Source organism: Eubalaena glacialis, chromosome 14, assembly GCF_028564815.1.
Source record: "Eubalaena glacialis isolate mEubGla1 chromosome 14, mEubGla1.1.hap2.+ XY, whole genome shotgun sequence".
Lineage (NCBI taxonomy): Eukaryota > Metazoa > Chordata > Mammalia > Artiodactyla > Balaenidae > Eubalaena > Eubalaena glacialis.
This window is the reverse complement of record NC_083729.1, coordinates 49,838,867-49,858,446: the sequence shown is the minus strand read 5'-3', so window position 1 is coordinate 49,858,446 and position 19,580 is coordinate 49,838,867. Positions and strand designations below refer to the sequence as shown.

At 31.6% G+C, this 19,580-nt stretch overlaps 2 protein-coding genes across 4 annotated transcripts in view; one reads left to right on the top strand and one right to left on the bottom strand.

Moving 5' to 3' along the window:
- FANCL (FA complementation group L) overlaps nt 1-14,689 on the top strand; it is a 77,554-nt gene extending 62,865 nt beyond the window's left edge. For both annotated transcript variants that reach the window (XM_061210927.1, XM_061210928.1), the window contains 7 exons: nt 8,273-8,423; nt 10,660-10,743; nt 11,252-11,297; nt 11,377-11,458; nt 12,321-12,437; nt 13,796-13,867; nt 14,175-14,689. In XM_061210927.1, coding sequence (XP_061066910.1) covers nt 8,273-8,423; nt 10,660-10,743; nt 11,252-11,297; nt 11,377-11,458; nt 12,321-12,437; nt 13,796-13,867; nt 14,175-14,210 — 588 coding nt within the window. In that variant the 3' untranslated portion in view covers nt 14,211-14,689. The remainder of the gene's footprint in view (nt 1-8,272; nt 8,424-10,659; nt 10,744-11,251; nt 11,298-11,376; nt 11,459-12,320; nt 12,438-13,795; nt 13,868-14,174) is intronic.
- VRK2 (VRK serine/threonine kinase 2) overlaps nt 14,278-19,580 on the bottom strand; it is an 89,297-nt gene continuing 83,994 nt past the window's right edge. For both annotated transcript variants that reach the window (XM_061168658.1, XM_061168657.1), the window contains one exon: nt 14,278-14,623. In XM_061168658.1, coding sequence (XP_061024641.1) covers nt 14,279-14,623 — 345 coding nt within the window. In that variant the 3' untranslated portion in view covers nt 14,278. The remainder of the gene's footprint in view (nt 14,624-19,580) is intronic.

Here is a 19,580-nt window from a genome sequence, read left to right as displayed (position 1 = left end):
TGAAGTTGAGTATTTTTTATGTGATTATGTGAATTTTTTCTCTGGGAAACTGTCTTTAATCCCCTATTTTTTAAAATATATATGTATTTTTTAAATTGATTTTCAGTAACTTTTTATATTAAGGGTGTTAATCCTTTGTCTAATATGGTACAAATATTTTTTGATTTGATAGAATTTCTCTAGGTCAGGGACCATATGTCTTTTAATTATAGTGGCTATCAATTTTAAGCATATGAGCACTTAGCATTTTATATACATCATCTCACTCAAATCTTGTAAGGATTAACAGTATTTCCATATTGCAGAAGCTAAGTGAGATTAAGTAATTTGCTGAGAAAGATGCAACTAGTTTTAAGTAGTGGAACTAGGAATGAGACTAAATATTTGACTACAAGTCTATGATCTTAACTAACATACTCTATTGTATCTTATATTTTCTTATATCAACCAGTATTTACTGTAGAGCATAACACACATTATACACATTTGCTGTATTGAATTGTATTAAGACATAATTCATTTTGTAGTATTTACCTACTTAATTTTGTATAACTTGGTATACTATAAATGAGGACATGCATTCTTTGATTCTTGACCCAGATAGTTTGTTGTATATGGCTACAAATTGACTATTTTAAGTTAAAGTTAAAACTTTTCTCCATAAGTCTAATTTTATAAACTGTGTTCCATTTTTACAAATTCATTGTATGCTTCCCTAAATCCCAAAATTGGTTGCAAAAATAAAATAAAATATTAAACAACAGTGAAAAAACAGTGAAATTAAAGTTATCATGTAAATGTTCATAAGGATGCCTTTCTTTTCCCTCAAGAGCTTGAATCTTTTAGAAATATGTCTGGTAACATTTCGACTATTAACAGGGATGGCTGTTCTTCATTGTTCCACCTGTGGTTCTCAACTTTGCACATTAGAATCACTTGGGGAACTTTGGAAATTCCTAGTGCTAAGGCTGCATTGTAACAAGATCAATTAAAAAGGAATGGCTGAGAATGGAATCTAGATATTAGTGTTTAAGTTCCCTAAGTGATTGCAGTGTGATTTTTATTGTAGAGAAAGTTACAGGTAGTGATACCATTTGTGTGGTTTGTTACCTATGTGCATAGTTGAGTGAAATGCTAAATTTTACTTAGAGAATGTAAAATGCATTTTTTTAACCCAACCTTATGATTCTCTGGTTAAGAACACCTATTACAGACATTTCAAAGATTATAACTTGCTATATACAGTGAGCCGCTTTTCTCAGAAGGCATATTTATGTTTTGTTTTAGAGATGGTTTTAAATATATAGATTTAAAGATTTATGTAAAGAGATCAGTTGTTGAATATTTGAAAAAAATTAGTCTATAACCTAATCCAGAAAAAATAGTTTTAACTTTCTTAGTTATAATAAATAACTCATATAAGTTATATAATTCCTCCCAATATTTTATTATAAAATTTCAAACATACAGAAACATTGAAAAGGTTTATGGTGAATATTCATATATACACCACCCAGATTCTATAGTTAACAATTACTGTACTTGCTTTAACACTTATATTTCCATTTGTACCTCTTTCCGTCCATAAATCCATCTGATTTTTGAGGCCTTTCAAAGTAATTTGCATGTATCAGATCTTTCCCCCAAATACTTCAGTATGCATACCTTTAACTAGAGTTCAGTACTTTGTAAAATTTGGGAATAATAAAATGCATAAATCCTAAGTGTATCATAAGTTTCAGTAAATGAATATACTGGTGCAGTCCATACTCAAGATGCAGAACATTACCATCATTCAGTCTCCTCTCTCTTCCCAGTAAATATCCATTGTTTTGATTTTTTTCCATCCGTACCTTAGCTATGCGTGTTCCAGACTTCATATCAACAGAAGCATATAGTATGTACTCTTTTTGTACGTAGGCTTCTTTCACTCAACATAGTTTTGGAATTTCTGTGTTGTGACATGTATTAGTAGTTTGTTCTTTTTATTCCTGAGTAGTATTCCATTGCATGAATATACTAGGGTTTATCATTTCTCCTATTGATGGACATCTGGACTTATACCAATTTTTGACATTTATGAATGAACTGCTATGAACATTCTTACATAAGTCTTTTTATGGACAGCTAAGTTACAAGTAAGGATATATTTAGTTTTTAAAGAAATTGCCAAATCTTTTCAAAAATGGTTGTGCCATTTTATACACTCACCCACAGAATGTGAGAGTTCATGTTGATTTACATCCTTACCAACATTTTGTATTTTTATTTTAATGTTACCTCTTAATATTAAGCTTTCTCACCTTTTATCAGTTTTTCTTTATCTGATTCACATGTTATTTTACATTGCATATTGTCTCCCCCCCCACCCCCTAAAAAGAGAAAGAAAACTTAAGACAGTTGCACGGTAATTTTGGTGTGATGTGAGACTGCTTATATTAAAAAATGAGGACTTGGCAATTTTTATTTTTGAAAAAAAAATTTTTATAGAACTTTTCTCCTTGCAAAATACTTACTGAACTTTGATATCAAATTTGGTCATATTATAGGGTACTTCCTTGGCATTTCTGGTGATGTATATAGAATATTTAATTGCATTGTTAACATTTAGACTTTTTTCCCCCCATTTTCAGTAGGGAAATCAATTGAAAATAAGAGTTTGTGAATGATTTAACAGACAAAATAAGCAGTTGTAGAAAAAAAATTTTTTAGATAGCTTATTGATACAATAGTTTTAATGTCCACTTCATTAAAATTGCTAAGAGAAATGTTTCTGTGTCTCACTTTTCACCTTTTCAGACTTTCTTTATTTGGAACATAAAAATACTGTGTAAAATTTGATTATGACTTTTTAAAAAATTTATTTTTTTGAAGCATAGCTGATTTACAATGTTGTGTTTATTTCTGCAGTACAGCAGAGTGATTCAGTTACATATATACATTCTTTTTCATATTCTTTTCCATTATGGTTTATCACAGGATATTGAATATAGTTCCCTGTGCTATATAGTAGGACCTTGTTGTTTATCCATTCTATGCATAATAGTTTGCATCTGCTAATCCCAAACTCCCAATCCATCCCTCTCCCACCCCGTTTCTCCCTTGGCAACCACAAGTCTATTCTCTATGTCTGTGAGTCTGTTTCATAGATAAGTTCATTTGTGTCATATTTTAGGTCCCACATATAAGTGATATTATTTGGTATTTGTCTTTCTTTTTCTGACATTCCTCACTTAGTATGATATCTGTAGGTCCATCCATGTTGCTGCAAATGGCATTATTTCATTCTTTTTTATGGCTGAGTAGTATTCCATTGTATATTTATACCACGTCTTTATCCATTCATCTGTCAGTGGACATTAAGGTGGTTTCCATGTCTTGACTATTGTAAAACGTGCTGTAATGAACATTGGGGTGCATGTATCTTTTCGAATTATAGTTTTCTCCAGATATATAATATAATCCCAGGAGTGGGATTGCAGGATCATATGGCAAATCTATTTTTAGTTTTATGAGGAACCTCCATACTGTTTTCCATAGTGGCTGCACCAATTTACATTCCCACCAACAGTGTAGGAGGGTCCCCTTTTCTTCACACCCTCTCTGGCATTTATTGTCAATTTTTTAATCATGGCCATTCTGACTGGTGTGAGGTGGTACCTCATTGTAATTTTGATTTGCTTTTCCCTAATAATTAGTGATGTTGAGCATCTTTTCATGTTGCCCATCTGTATGTCTTCTTTGGAGAAATGTCTGTTTAGGTCTTCTGTCCATTTTTTGATTGCATTGTTGATTTTTTGATATTGAGTTATATGAGCTGTTTGTATATTTTGGAAATTAAGTTCTTGTTGGTCAAATCACTTGCAAATATTTTCTCTGACTCTGTAGGTTGTTTTTTTGTTTTGTTTATGGTTTCCTTTGCTGTACAAAAGCTTGTAAGTTTGATTAGGGTCCCATTTGTTTATTTTTGCTTTTATTTCTATTGCCTTGGGAGACTGATGATGACTTTTAGGATTTGAAATTCACTTTTTCTGTAATTATCAACTGACTTCTAGTTTCAGGGTGGTTGTTTCATGGGTTTTTTGTTTTTTTTTTTTTTGCTGTCATTTTCTTTTTTAAAAACATACCTTTTCTGTTTAAAATACAGAGTTAGCATTTTAAGCAGAGCTATGTTTAGGATTTTATTTACATTCACGCATACAAGAAATGGACAATGTGTTTGGGGGTACTTACTTTCAAATGAAAGATGCCATGTGACAGCATTTTATGACTTTTTTTGGTTAACTTTTCCTTGGATTTTCAATGAAATAGGTAATTACAGATTTTTAAATATAGATATAGATGGAGAGAGAGAAAGGAGAGGGACACTACTATACTGATTTTTAAAAAGAGTTGTCTCTTCAACAAACAGTGTTGGGAAAATTGGATATCCATATGCAAAAAAATGAAATTAGACACCTACCTCATACTGTATACAAAAATCAACTCAAAACTAATTAAAAACTTGAACATAAGACCTGAAACTGTAAAACTACTAGGTGAAAACATAGGGGAAAAGCTTCTTGATATTGGTTTTGGCAATGATCTCTTAAATATGACACTGAAAGTACAGGCAACAAAGCAAAAATAGACAAGTGGAACTACATCATACCTTTAAAAGGCTTCTGCACAGTAAAGGAAACAATCAACAGAATGAAAAAGCAGCCTATGAAATGAGAGAAAATATTTGCAAACTATCTGATAAAGGGTTAATATCCAAAATATATGAGGAACTCCTACAACTCAACAGCAAAAAAACAAATAACCTGATTAAAAAATGGGCAAAGAACTTGAACATACGTTTCTCCAAAGAAGACATACAAATGGCCAACCAGTATATAAAAAGATGCTGAACATCATTAATTATCAGGGAAATACAAATCAAAACTAAAACATGGTATCATGTCATAGTTTTGATCTGTTAGGATGGCTATTATCAAAAACAAAACAAACCAACAAACACTCCCACAAAGTAGCAAGTATTGGCAAGGATGTGGAAGAATTGGAACTCCTGTACACTGTTGGTGAGAGAGTAAAATGATGCAGCAACTATGGAAAACAGTATGGAGTGTCCTCAAAAAAGTAAAAAATATAACAACCATATGATCCAGCAATCCCATTTCTGGGTATATTCCAAAAGAACTGAAATCAGAGTCTTGAAGAGATACCTGCACTCCCATGTTCATTGTAGTGTTATTCATAATAGCAAAGATATGAAAAAATCCAACTGTCCGTCTGTTTATCTGTCATAAACAGATGAATGGGCAAAGAAAATGTGGTATATACAAGACAGCTTTAAAAAAGAAAATCCTGCCATTTGCAACAATATGGATGAACCTGGAGGATATTCTGCTAAGTGAAATAAGTCACAAAAAGGACAAATACTGCCATGATTCTACTTATATGAAATATCTAAGTCAAACTGATAGATACAGAGAATAGAATAGTGGTTGCCAGTGGCTGGCGGGTGGGTGAAATGAGGAGTTGGTGTTCAGTGGGTACAGAGTGCTAGATGAATAAGTTCTAGACATCTGTTGTACAATATAGTTAACAATGCCATAGTGTGCACTTCACAGTTTGAGAGGGTAGATCTCATGTTAAGTGTTTTTAGGGATCTCATGTTAGAGATCTCATGTTAAGTGTTAAGTGTTGGCTATATCTATTACCTTGATTATGGTGATGGTATTATGGGTATATGCATATGCCCAAACTCATCAACTTACACATTAAATATGTGCAGTTCTTTGTATATCAATTATACCTCAATAAAGCTGTTAAAAATGCCAACATACTGTCCACCAATTGGTTTATTATGTTTGCATCTAGTGATTAATGACTTTTAGTGTAAGCAAAGAAATTACTGTATTAGACTTACATAGTACAAAAGTCAATTTAGTTACAATAGGGGGCTATGTCTAAAGGAAGAAAATTCAGTTAGAAGGTTGTTTTAGTAATCTACTTAAATCTATGCTTAGATTCCTGGCTTGGGCAATAGGGCAAGTAGTAGCCCCTTTCACTAATTAAAAAAACAGCGGGAAGGAAATTTTTCTTTGGGAAGATGATGCGATCAGTTTGGAGCCATCCAATTATGGTGTGCATCTTAGACAGCCATATAGATGTTATCTATATAGAAATGGCTGAGTAGTTTTGGAGTTCTCCATCTGGCTTAAACAAATTTGGGAATGATCATAGGGAACATGGTTCCTGAAGCTTGGAGTAGTAAATAAACCCACAGAAAGTATTTCAATTTACTTTATGCAAACATATCTATGTATACATATTAAACAATATTAATTGTAAGCCATGATAAAGAACTGTGGTTTTAATCACTAACGATAACATAAAACATAATTTGCAAGGTACTTGTAAATAACGGTGACCAAATAGAATGGTGGTCATCAGTGATTATTTTCTTATGTCAAATAGTTTAGTTCAATTTACTTAAATATTTATTGAACAGCTCTTGGAACTTGTGTTGCTTTTATTACGTGTTAGTATCACAAAGACACAACATCACTTGGAGAAGAACTGCACTTAAAACAGTTTATTGTAAACCAGGAAATTATAGTGTCAGGTTTGCAGAATACAAAAATCAGCTTAATCATAATGTAAATAATGGGCTTTAGGGGAATATGAGTAGAGGGGAAAGAAATCCAGTTAAAATGTTGGTTTGAATGGTTTTAAGAGAGGGACTGATCTGTTCAGGTTTATATTTTAAATAGGGTACTCTGCCAGAAGGTTGTTGAAGTCAAGGATGACAAGTCTGAATATGGAAATAATAGGGGATTATTTTAATAATATATAATAATACTAGGATAAATAGAGTTATCAAGAAATATGTTAAATATGGACTTAAGTCTTATGTTAACTTACAGAATTTATTAGGTATCAGAGGAAATCTACAAGGACCAAGGCTGGTTTCTTATTTGGGTATGTAAAGAATGGTGGTGCATTCAGTGAAAGAGGAAATAAAGTGCAGCTCACAGTTAAAAAAAAAAAAACACTTGGGAATTTAGTTTTCTGATTTCTGGATTCTGGCATCTAAACTTGTGGATAAGTATGGTATACTAGAAGAGAATATTCTACCCTCAATATACTAGTAATAAAAGGTTATTTTTACACATTAAGCTCTAGTTCCTACTCTTAACTTTTTTCTGTGTATAGAAGAAGAGTTGAAACTACTTTGGTGAATCTGAGCTATGAATCCATCTACGTGTACACCCTGACTGAAGTGATGAGATGAAATGGGTTTTCCTTAAGTACATAAGTACAAAATACAGGTTTAAGGAAGTGAGTTCTTTCTTTTCATCTTACTCAGGGTGTATCATATTCTTGAATTGTTGGCTTGTATCAGTTATTTTGGATGAATACATTTGATACGAGCCAACAGTTTTTCAGTGACTTTTTTATATGTTTTGCTTATTTGAAACAGTAAATAAAGTCCTTAATTCTTTTTAAAACTGTTTTAAGTTTTGATGGCTTTTTATATAAAATATTTAGTAAATAGTTGTATCTTTTAACCGTACCACATTATTTTATAAGAAACTCTTGACTTTGAAGGTAATTATGAATTGATTTTTAAAATCAGTGATGGCTTTAGTTCTTGTCATTTAGTGAAAATGTATTTAATTCCCATAAAGGATTAATGCCTGAAATACTGAATTCAGAGACTGGCTAAAAACTTAACATCAAAAGAAATCCTGTTTGTAATTTCTGTTGAATTCTTTAAAAGTGTGTAAAACCCTTTCATACTCTTTGTCTAATTAAGTCTGCAAAGTTATTTATTAACAGTGTATAAAAGTAATTTAATCAAATTACAAATAGCACTGCATTTAAATTGATAACTGAGCGAAAATAAAAATATTTTCATACTAAAATTGTATAGACACTATGCTAAATATATATTGTATACGTTAATAATAGTAATTATGAATACAAGGTATACCTTTCCATACATATAGTACAAAATGCATCATAATAAATATGGTTTTTAAAAAGCAATTATTTCTTGATAAGTGCACAGTCCAGTGACAATCAAAAAAGAATTCTGTTAATACTAATAGTGGTGAAGAGATATGAAGCAGGAAGAGTTGACTGTTGTTTACTAGAGTCTAGTTTTAGCTGAAATGAAACAGAGCTTAAAACTTGTAAATTGAGTTGTATCCTAAGTGAAAGATAATCCACTATTGATAGTGTCATACAGCTTATTCAGCTTTCGTCTGTCTTTTCACAGAGCTCCTTAATAAGCATTCATAGTCAGTTTTTGGCAGCACTGGAATCACTGAAGGCATTCTGGGATGTTATGGATGAAATTGATGAGAAGACTTGGGTACTTGAGCCGGAAAAACCTACAAGGAGCGCTACAGCACGCAGAATTGCATTAGGTAGAGTAAAAGAGGATTAAGGAGGGTTTTTTTTTAAGGTGTTTGATTGTATTTTGTATTACTTAGGAAAATGAATCTAAGATGACATTGGACTCTTAGATGACTTTTTTTGTATGAAGTCAACTATTAAAACTTTGGGAGATGAACTATGATTTCTTTTATTACTATGTATTTAAATGTAAATATTTCAAGTAGAAAGGGCAAGTACTGAGGTGTTTCATTACAAAAGGTGATGATCTAATCCATGGAAGTAGCATTCAGAGATAGTGTTTAATTAGCTTTCAATTAGCACAGAAATTGTGGAGGAGATTTTTCAAAACTTCCATTACTTAGGAAAAAAACTATGTTAGAAATAATGAAGTCTTCATTCGTGAAACTAGACAAGATTAGTACGAACAAGTTTGGGAATATTTTCTGACAGAAATATAGAGGAGGGTAAAAGAACCTGAAGTGGGCCATGCATGCCATTGAAGAGTAAAAAGAAAGCTTTACAAAATAATAATTGAATATATTTTAAGTATTTAATTTACTATAAATATATGAAATTAATAAGATGTGGAATAACCATAAATATCATCCTGGAAATATTACCATATTCTCTTTACTATGAGATGATTGTTGTATGTATTCTCATTATGAGCAAGCAATACATGAAGTCAATTTTAAAGCTCAACCTCTCAAGATTTTAGATGTTTTAAACTATATTTGAGTTCACAGTAAATACTATATAGTTATGAAGGATATTTTGATATTTTGATGTGAATCATATCCGAATTAGTAGTTTCTACCCAGGCATAATAGATTATCTGGGGGGAAAAGTGACATGTTACTATGAGAAGAGGAAAATATAATTATGCAGCAATTCTACAGACAGTATTGTTACTTACCAAGTTTGAAAAAGTCTTAACAGTATTTAATTTGGAATAATTAACCAAGTTATGGTATATTTTTGAACAAGTAGATATTAAAATGAAAATATTTTCTTCAAAGTGTAGTAATTTATTATCTTAATGTCCCCATTAAAATAATTATTTCTCTTAGGTTATGATTAAATATTCTTCTTATTTCTCATTGTTCAGCGTAAACAACCTGGTATTTATTCACTCTCCCTATATTTACCTTTTAGCTCCTTTTTTTTCCTTCAGGCATTGATTTGCCCTTTTAGCACCAAGTTTTCAGCAAATTAATCAAAAGATTAGTTAATACGACCATTGTTGTTAAGTGAAAGTACTTTCTGGAGCCATTAGGTGACGTTGCTAAAGGCTAACGTGTAATATGTGTTCATGTAAAAAATGCATTAACCAATGAAATTATAAATTAACTTTTTGTAATTTTGTTTTTCTTACTGAATTACTTGGACTTTCTTTTTTATTTTACTTGATTACCTCTTTTTGCTAGATCTGTAATAATTGTATTTATATTGTTGCCAACCTTAGCCAGAGGATTATGCTATAGTGTATAGAATTTATCAAGACATTTTTACCATAAAAATGAAATCCAAATTAACCTTAAACAACCACACTATGTACCTTCAAAAAAAGCAATAAAATTTCTGAAATTTGTACATACTCTAGTACAGTTAAAATTTATAAAAGAATTTAGTGCCAAGTAGAAATAGCTTTTCCTTAGATTCTGTAAACTGTTAGTTGTTTTTGTTATTAAATGAACAGTTTCCAAAAATTTAATATGAATTGACCCCTTTGTTAACTTATCCAGGAAAGCTTCACAGGGAGATAAAGATTTCAGAAAATGTTTTTATAAAACTCAAATCTTAAACATTTATTTTTACCATTTATTGTATTTTTAGTCTTTTGTTTGTTCTATTACTTTTCAAGGATATTACGATATCATTTAGATTATTTCTTAAACTTGTGACTTGTAATGTTTATATATTAAAGATTTTTATCACTCCATAGAAAATTTTTATTCAAACTTTAATGGAATTCTGACCAGAATTCGTATCTAAACTAATTATATTAACTTATGGATTGGCTCTGTTTTTTGAAACTTGGGATCCCCAAATCTTGAGTCATGATCAAAATTTTCAAATTACTTCTTTTTGTTAAATTATGAATTAGTAGTATATTTCCCTTTATAAAAAACTATATATATATAATACAATTAGTTAATCTTTCCTTGGGTATACAATGAAATAAGTACCCAGACAAATACTCCTTTATTTTTTGTTTCATTATCTGTTCTACTTCTAAAAGCTTTAATATTCTTTTTATTCTAGGGAATAATGCTTCGATAAATATAGAGGTAGACCCCAGGCATCCTACTATGCTTCCTGAGTGCTGTTTTCTTGGAGCTGACCATGGTATGAGATCTCAGGTTTAAATGTTTTTAACAGAATTATAAAATATTTGTCTACCACTGTAATTAAATATTATTCTAGCATATTAATATATTAATGGTAAACATCTTAAATGAAAATGTCTCATTGTGAACTGTGTACTTCTGTGTTTTTTTAATATATAATATATATGATTTAGATTTTCTAATCATGTACTTAGGAAACAAATCCTGTAATTAACAAATATTATGTATATTTCAAAGTTGCTAATAGATTAGATCTTAAAAGTTTTCATCAAGAGTAAAAAACTTTGTAACTGCATGATGACAGATGTTACTAAACTTGTAATCGTTTTGCAATATATACATATACCAAATCACTATGTGGTACACCTAAATCTGTAATACAGTGTTATCAGTTATAGCTCAATAAAAAGAGAGAAATTCTGTGCCAAATTGTGACTTTACAAAATAAGAGCAGCAAACCCTAAATTATTAAACTTTTTTTTTTTTTTTTTTTTAAATATTTGAAGTGGTAAAACCCCTGGGAATTAGGCTGAGCAGAAACATACATTTGTGGTAGGTATCTTTGCAATAAAATTGTTACTTTTCTATGATTTTACAAATTTAATAACAGTTTTTTTTTTCATGTTTTCAGGGATCCAGAAAATAGTCTGTTACAAAATTTGAAAGATGTTTTAGAAATTGATTTTCCAGCTCGTGCTATCCTGGAAAAATCTGTAAGTCCTATCAGTGCTTTGATATTCCAAATAGTGTTGCATAATGAAAGTCAAATGTTCTTTTAGGCACCAGAGAAAAATGAGGCTGAAAGGGAAGGAACTGGAAGAATATTATAACAGACTTCTGAACTGCAAGCAGCAGTTGCATCAAAGAACTTGTTAACCTTTGATTGGTGGTTATAAGTGTACTTTTTTCATGGTCATTGTAGCAGTAAAGTGATTAATGACATCTTTATTATTAAAAATAGGGGGAAAGGTCCAATGTAGCTAATGAGATGTTTGGATTTTCTAAACTATCTGCTTATGGATGACTGAAATAAAGTTCTAATTAGCTTGAAACAAGTGTTTGTGAAGGTTGGCAGCATAGTTTTTCAAAATTGAATAGACACTACTACACTGCAAAAATAAACTAAGAATTGATTTTTGACAAAGCTGCTAAGAATGTAGACTACTAAAGTGGTGGGGATGTTTTTGTCTTTTTCCTTTAGTTGCAGAATTTTGAAGTTTAGTATAATCACCAGCTAATGTCAGTTCCTGTCTTTGCATACTGCAGTGGCATTATACTGATGTACATAGTGGGAATATTACTTAAGCCCGAAACATCCTGTGAGCCAAAAGTAGAATCTGTTTTTTAGTATATGTATATTATTTATTGGATGAAAAAGGAAGCCCTCTCTTACAGATAGCTTTTCTAAGGTGTTAAATAGTGATGTGACTGTATTTTCTGTAACATAGCAATATAGTTACCTTTATAAAAATTTAATATTATCTAATACCATATTATTCATTTCACCTTGTGTATTCTTATAAATATTTCATTTTTCCCCCCACCCCATCCCCCAATATTTCTTTTCTTTTGAAGGATTTTTCTATGGATTGTGGAATTTGTTATGCCTATCAACTTGATGGTGCCATTCCTGATCAAGTGTGTGATAATTCACGGTGTGGACAGCCTTTCCATCAAATATGTTTATATGAGGTAAAAATAAAAATATCAGTAAGACAGCATAGGAAATGTGCATATTTGAAATCTAAACAATCTAAAATCTGTTTAGTCAATAGTGATCTTTTATTGCCATTATCTCCTTTAACAGTTCATTCCAAATGTGTATTTCATTTCTTTGTGGTTACTAAGGAATTTACAAATGTCCTAAAGTATCCAAGAAGTGGGAAAATGTATCTAGAATATACTCATGGACTGTTTATTGATGCATAACAAATTAAACTGATGGAACATTGGAATCTTTCTGTAAATATCTCATGTAACCACAATGCAAACTCTGTAAACTCATCCAAGTAGGAGTAATGGTGGCAATGAGGTGAAAGGGAGCTAGTACTGTAGAGTACATATTACTTTTTCAGGCTATATTTAAGTATGGAATAAATGTAATAATCCTACTTTTGATATTGAGAAGAATGCATTTTATGATCTAAATAACTCACAACACTCTTAGTCAATGACACTTTATTTACTGTATATATAATACATGTGAAGTCTGCTTTCCTTCCTGTCTGCAGTCACTTGCTCTCTAGCATTCATCTTAGGGCACAGTGGACATATGACTAACTGTATGTGCATCTATATACAAAATGACTTGCAGTTGTATAGTGCTTTCAGTTTTTAAAAACTTCCTTAATATTACCTCCTGATTTTTGTGATTAGAGATAGCGGCTGGTGCTAGCTGCAGTTTAACAGTGGAGAATTTAGGTAGAGATGTCAATTTACCTTATATAAAATCATAAAATACTAGGTCTAATTATAGAGATACTCTTAAGGGAACGTGCTTTCTTTTGTAATAATGAAAATTCATTTAATTTTTAAAAATGGATTGCCTCCTGCTTGTAATTAATGGATTGAGAATTAACCCTACTATTGGTGATTAAGATCAGAATTAAGACCTAAATTTTAAAGAGCCTATGATCTCTTTTATAGCAGGAGTTCTTAATTTGTGATTAATGGATTTAGGGAGGGTCTGTGAACCCCATGGACTTATTTTTGTGTACATCTGTTTGGGGGTAGAGAAACATCTGTTTGGGGGTAGAGAAGGTGCATACTTTTTATCAGATTCTTAAAGGGGCCTATAATTTGCTTATAAATCAGTGGTATAGACCTTGAAATCCATACTTGTTTCCCCTTGTTATTCAGCATTTTAGTAGTTTGGTATTGGCTCAGGAGATGTTCCTCTTACTCTTGCAAAAGAAAATTAAGAAGGCAAATCATCTGGCATAAAAATATAATGCACTCAAAAAGAAAAAAATATTTATTTGGAGTACCTGTAATATGTAATCATGTTGACACTGCTCCCTTTCTTTTTCTTCTCTTTTTAAAATCTTCAGTGGTTGAGAGGACTACTGACTAGTAGACAGAGTTTTAACGTCATATTTGGTGAATGTCCATATTGTAGTAAGGTAAGCAAATTATTAATCACATTTCATAAAATGTGCCTAGCTTTTAGTAATGTGTTTTAGAAGATAGCTGTATAGTATATCAGCTTATATAAAATTTTTGGAAACATCTGTCAATCTATGTATTTAAAAAAAAGAAATTTCTAAGATAAATTGTCCCTATTAACATTTTAATTTTCAGATTTCTCCTTTGATGAAACGAAAGTTAACCCCTTTTCTAGATTTCCTAGGTGATCTGAACCTTAAAAAGTATTTTCCAAACTCTATCATTACACCATCTCTAATATAAAGGCATTCCTCTTTTTATAAGCCACTTACCTTGAAAATGTCTGGGAGAAAAGCCTGAAATAAGAATGCAACATTTCTGTGAAGAACTGGAAACTTAAATTACCAAAAGGATTTTATTTGATATCTTTAGAGAAAATATAAAGCAAGACATACTAATATCAAAAGAAGAAGAATGGTGAAGCCATAATAATATACATCTGCCTTTATCTCTTCACTAAGAGTAAACTGGGAAATTGTAAGCCAAAATCCTGTAGAACTGTCTAATTCTGTGACCTCCATACCAGTTGTAGAAGTGTATGTGTACCAAGAGAGAGAGCTTGACTTGTTGAACATATCTGGACTGGTAAAAGCTTGATGGGGTTCATAAAATGAACTGGGGAACTGTATACCGCTGGATTGTTGTGGAGAACTTTCTACTTCATTCAGAAATTCTTGAGACTCACAATATTTTTGTCTTCTCCTTGTGCTTTCCTATGAGAAAATACATATGTGTTTGTTAGGTTTGAGTTATCCAAGTGTTTATTTTGTGTACTCTATAAGAATGCTAAATAAAATTTGTTACACAAGATCAAGTTTTTGTGTGCTTTTTATTTTTCCTGAGAAGTTATTTTTAGGTTCTTGATTTTAAGTGTTTATAAAGTACTTACCAGCATCAAACGACCAAATCTGGTTAATTTGATTGATGATTGGTTCTTTTAAACCAAGAAGTAGGCTGTTTCTTAAATAATTTATAATCAAAAATAGGTTAGAATATGAAAAAATAGTAATAATTAGAAGGCTTTTTGGTCAGTAATAATTAAAGATGCTAGAAGCACTGGAGCAAGATGGTGGTGCAAGTGCTGTGCACCCACAGACTGGCCTTAGCCAGTGGCCTGCCCCCTGCAGCCTCCTGCCGGAGCACCAGAGATTGACATCTTCCCATAACAGACCTCGAGAAGACAGCTGGTAAAAATCTTTATTTGCCCAGAAGCTGATCTAAGAAAAGATGCTCACCCTAATCTCCTAAGCAAAAAGGAATCAAGCAGTCTATACAAATTAGTTTTCACTGTGTCAAAAGAGATGTCTTGAAGGCTCTTTAGCTTCTCCATTAAAAAGAAATAAATTATTGAGATAACTATAAACTACTCTTTACTGCCTGAGAGCTAACAAAGTCACACGAATGCAATTTTCCTAAAGTTTTGTCAGCTTAATTCACTAAAGGCAAAATGAGTTAATAGTTACTCCAGTAGGCCCATAAAGCATTGTTCTTCCACAAAGAAAGAAATAATACACCATCAAATCATATTTCTAAAGGCTGCTACAGGTAAGCTAATCTAAGCTGCATTTACATATAAGTTACATGTAGAAGTGGATGATCTAGTTAATCCCCGTCTAGGTAAGAACAGAAGTCAAACTACTAAAATTTCAAGATAGAATCATCTCTTGTGTGACCTAAATACCTTCTCTGTCTTTAAGCAACAACAAATGATGTCAAATGGGAAGGCACTCATCAAAGGATTTAACTACCAGCTGTCTTCAGTTTACTGAGAGCTCTGATTGGGAGAGACAGTCTATGGCTAGGGTTGGAAAACTGTGGCTCATTGGCTAGCTGCCTGTTTGTGAGTAAAGTTTTACTGGTACATAGCCCTACTGACCACCATTGCCTTGCATTAAGCAAGGGACAGCAAAGAGGCAGCAGCTCACATCCTCCTTACTAGAAAACATCAGTCTTAGTAATTAACAGAGAACTACTAGACAAAAACAGCAAGGTTAGATCACACAAACCAATGAGATCTGATATTTATAGAGCACTCCACCCCAAAACAGAAGAGTACATGTTCTTTTCGATCGCAACTGTACTATTCACCAAGCTAGAGATAGATGGGGGTTATGAAACAAACCTTAACTTATACAAAGCATGTTCTCAGATAATAATATAAATTAGAAATCAGTAACAGAAAATCTTTAAACATTTGGAAATTAGACAACACACTCCTAATAACCAAGACATCAAAAGAAGTCTCATGGGAAAGTACAAAATTAAAATACAATATATAAGGATTTATGGGATGCAGTTAAAAGGGGACTCAGTAGGTCATTTATAGCATTCAATGCTTATATTAGAAAAAAATAGAGGTTTCAAATCAGTAGCCTAATCTTCCACCTGAAATAGAAAAAGAAAATACACCTAAATCAAGCTGAAGGAAAGAAATAACAGGAAAATCTTCAAACATTTGAAAATTTAAAAAAACTCCTGAATGGGTCAGAGACCCAAGAGAAACTTTAAAATATATTGAACTGAATGAAAATGAAAACGTATCAAAATATATAGGACATGGCTAACACACTGTTAGAAGGAAAATCTCTAATACTAAATACTTACATTAAAAAAGAAGTCTCAATTCAATAATTGAGGCTTGTTTCTACCTCAAGCAACTAGAAAAAGAGAAAATACATAGCAGAACGAAGGAAATAAAAATAAGAGCAGAAATCAATGGAATCGACAAAACAAAAATAGAGAAAACTCAAACAAAAGCTGGCTCTGTGACCAATAAAATTGATAAACCTGACCAAAAAAGAAAACAAACTACTGATATTTGGAAAGAAATATTACTATAGGCTTCAATTCCATTTAGAGAATTTAAATAAAGGAATACTATGAACAGTTCTACAAATAAAAATATAACAGCTTGGATGAAATAGACCAATTCTTAGAAAAGCACAAATTATCAAAAATAACTCAAGATGAAATAGATTAGGGGGTGGTAAACTGTGGTCTGCAGGCCAAATCCAGCTCAACACCTGTTTTGTAGAACCTGCCACCTAAGAATGGTTTTTACATTTTTAAATGGCTGGAAAAAATACTTTGTGACCCTTGAAAACTACATGGAATTCAAATTTCAGTGCCATAAATGTTCTGCTGGAACTCAGCTATACTCATTTGTTTACCTATTGTATATGATGCTTTTGCACTACAATGCATAGTTGAACAAAAGAGAGACCATATGACTTGTAAAACCTAAATATTTACTGTCTGGCTCTTTATAGGAAAGTCTGTCCACTCTTGAAACAGATAATCTGAATAGTCTTAGTAAAGAACTTGAATTCATAGTTAAAAAAGGAAAAGAAATCTCTAGGCCCAGACGGTTTCACTGGAGAGTTCTCTAAAACATTTAAAAAGAAACACTAATTCTATTCAATCTCTTCCAGAAATTAGAAGATGTCTCAACTCATTTTATGAAGCAAGCATTACCTGATTCCAAAACCAGAAAAAGACAATAAAATAAAAAGAAAACTACAGACCAACAGTCTTCATTAGAGATGTAAAAGTCATCAACAAAATACTAACAAACTGAATCCAGTGACAAATGAAAAGAATAATACGACATGACCAAGTGGGGTTGATTCAAGGAATGTAAGAGTGTTTCAGTATTCACAGTAATTCACAGTATTCACATTAATCAATGTCATCCACCATAGTAACAGTATAAAGGTGAAAAATCATATGGTCATATTAATAGATACAAAAAAGCATTTGACAGTATTCAACACCCATTCATAATAACTCTCAATACACTAGAAATGGAGGGGAACTTCAACTTGATAAAGAACATCTACCAAAAATCTACAGCTAACATCATACTAAATGGTGGAAGGCAAAAAACTGGAAGAAACTCATATGTTCTTCAACACTACACATCCATACCTCAGAATACTACCTAGCAATTAAAAGGAATGAACTATCAAAAGATGCAAGATTTGCATGGATCTCACGGGTGTTATGGTGAAAGAAATAAAGCCAATCTCAACAAGTTTACATAGTGTATAATCTGATTTATACTGACATGCTCAAAATGACAAAACTATAGTGATGCAGAAAAGACCAATGCTTTCCATGGTTTAGGATTGAGGAGACAGTGTCACTATAAAGCAAAGTGAATAAAGTTACCATTATCAGGAATGGATAAAGAAGACATTAAAAGTATAACAAGAGAATATCATGAACTACATAGTGCTGACAAATTTGACAAGTTAAATGAAATGGACAAATTCCTTGAAAGATCAAATTACCAAAACTGACACAAGAAGAAAAAGAAAATCTAATCATCACTATATCTGTGATAGAGAGTAAATTCATAATTTGAAATTTTACTACAACAAAACTCTAGACCTAGATAGTTTTCTTTCTAAACTGTCATTTTTATGAAAGGCAAATCTTACTGAGACATTTTCTGAAAATAGACACTTCCCTCTAATGTAACTTATATAATGACTGGAAAACAAAACCATACAAGGATATTGAGAGAAAAGAAAATTTACCAACCACTATCCCTCATCAATGTAAATATAAAAATCTGTAACAGAAAAATAGTAAATTGAATTCAGTATGACAACACATCACGACTAAGTGGAATTTGTTCCAGAAATAAAATGTTAACATTCAAAAATCAATGCAATTCATTATACTAGTAAAGGTGAAAAATCATATGATCATCTCAACACATCCCCAAAAACAACTTAATACCCATTCATGACGAAAATTTATTCTTCAACTATAAATACAACGAAATTTCCTCAGCCTGATAAAGGGCATTTAAGAAAAACCTACAGTTAACATCATACTTAATGGTGAAGAATGAATGCTTCTCCCCCTAAGATCAGGAACAAGGATGCCCACTCTCATTACTATATTGAGTAGTCAGTATAGTATTAGAGGTCCCAGCAGGTGTAATAAGACATGAAAGGAATAAATGAAAGGCATACATGTTGGAAAGGAAGAAGACTCTATTTACAGACAACATGATTGATGATATAGAAAATCCTAAGAATACAAAAGAACTGCTAGAACTAATCAGTGAATTTTAGGAAGATCCCAAGACACAAGGTCAATATACAAAATCAATTTTATTTCTATATACCAGGAACAAATAACTGGAATATAAAATTTTTGAAAAAATGACATATACAATAGGATTAAAAACCAAAATATTGAGAAATAATTTTAATAGAAGATGTATAGGATATCTACACTAAAAACTACAAAACATTGTTGAAAGAAACAAATGGAGAGAAGTATCAGGTTCATGCATTGGAGAACTCAAATGTTGTTGGGATTTCATTTCCCTTTAAACTGATCTTTCGATTTAGTGTAGTCCCAATTAAAATCCCATTGTGCTGTTTAGTGGGAACTGACAAGGTGATTCTTATATTTTATGGAGGGGACCAGGAACTAAAATGGCCATAGCATCTTTGAAGAAAAGAAAGGGGTTGAAGGACTTAAACTACCTAATTTCAGAACTTGCTATAAAGCTACAGTAATTGATACAGTGTGGAACAGATTGATAGAAAAGAGAGTCCAGAAATAGACCCATGCTTATATAGTCAGCTGACTTTTGAAAAAGGCTCCAAAGAAATTTAATTAGGAAAAGGAAAATCTTTATAAGAAATG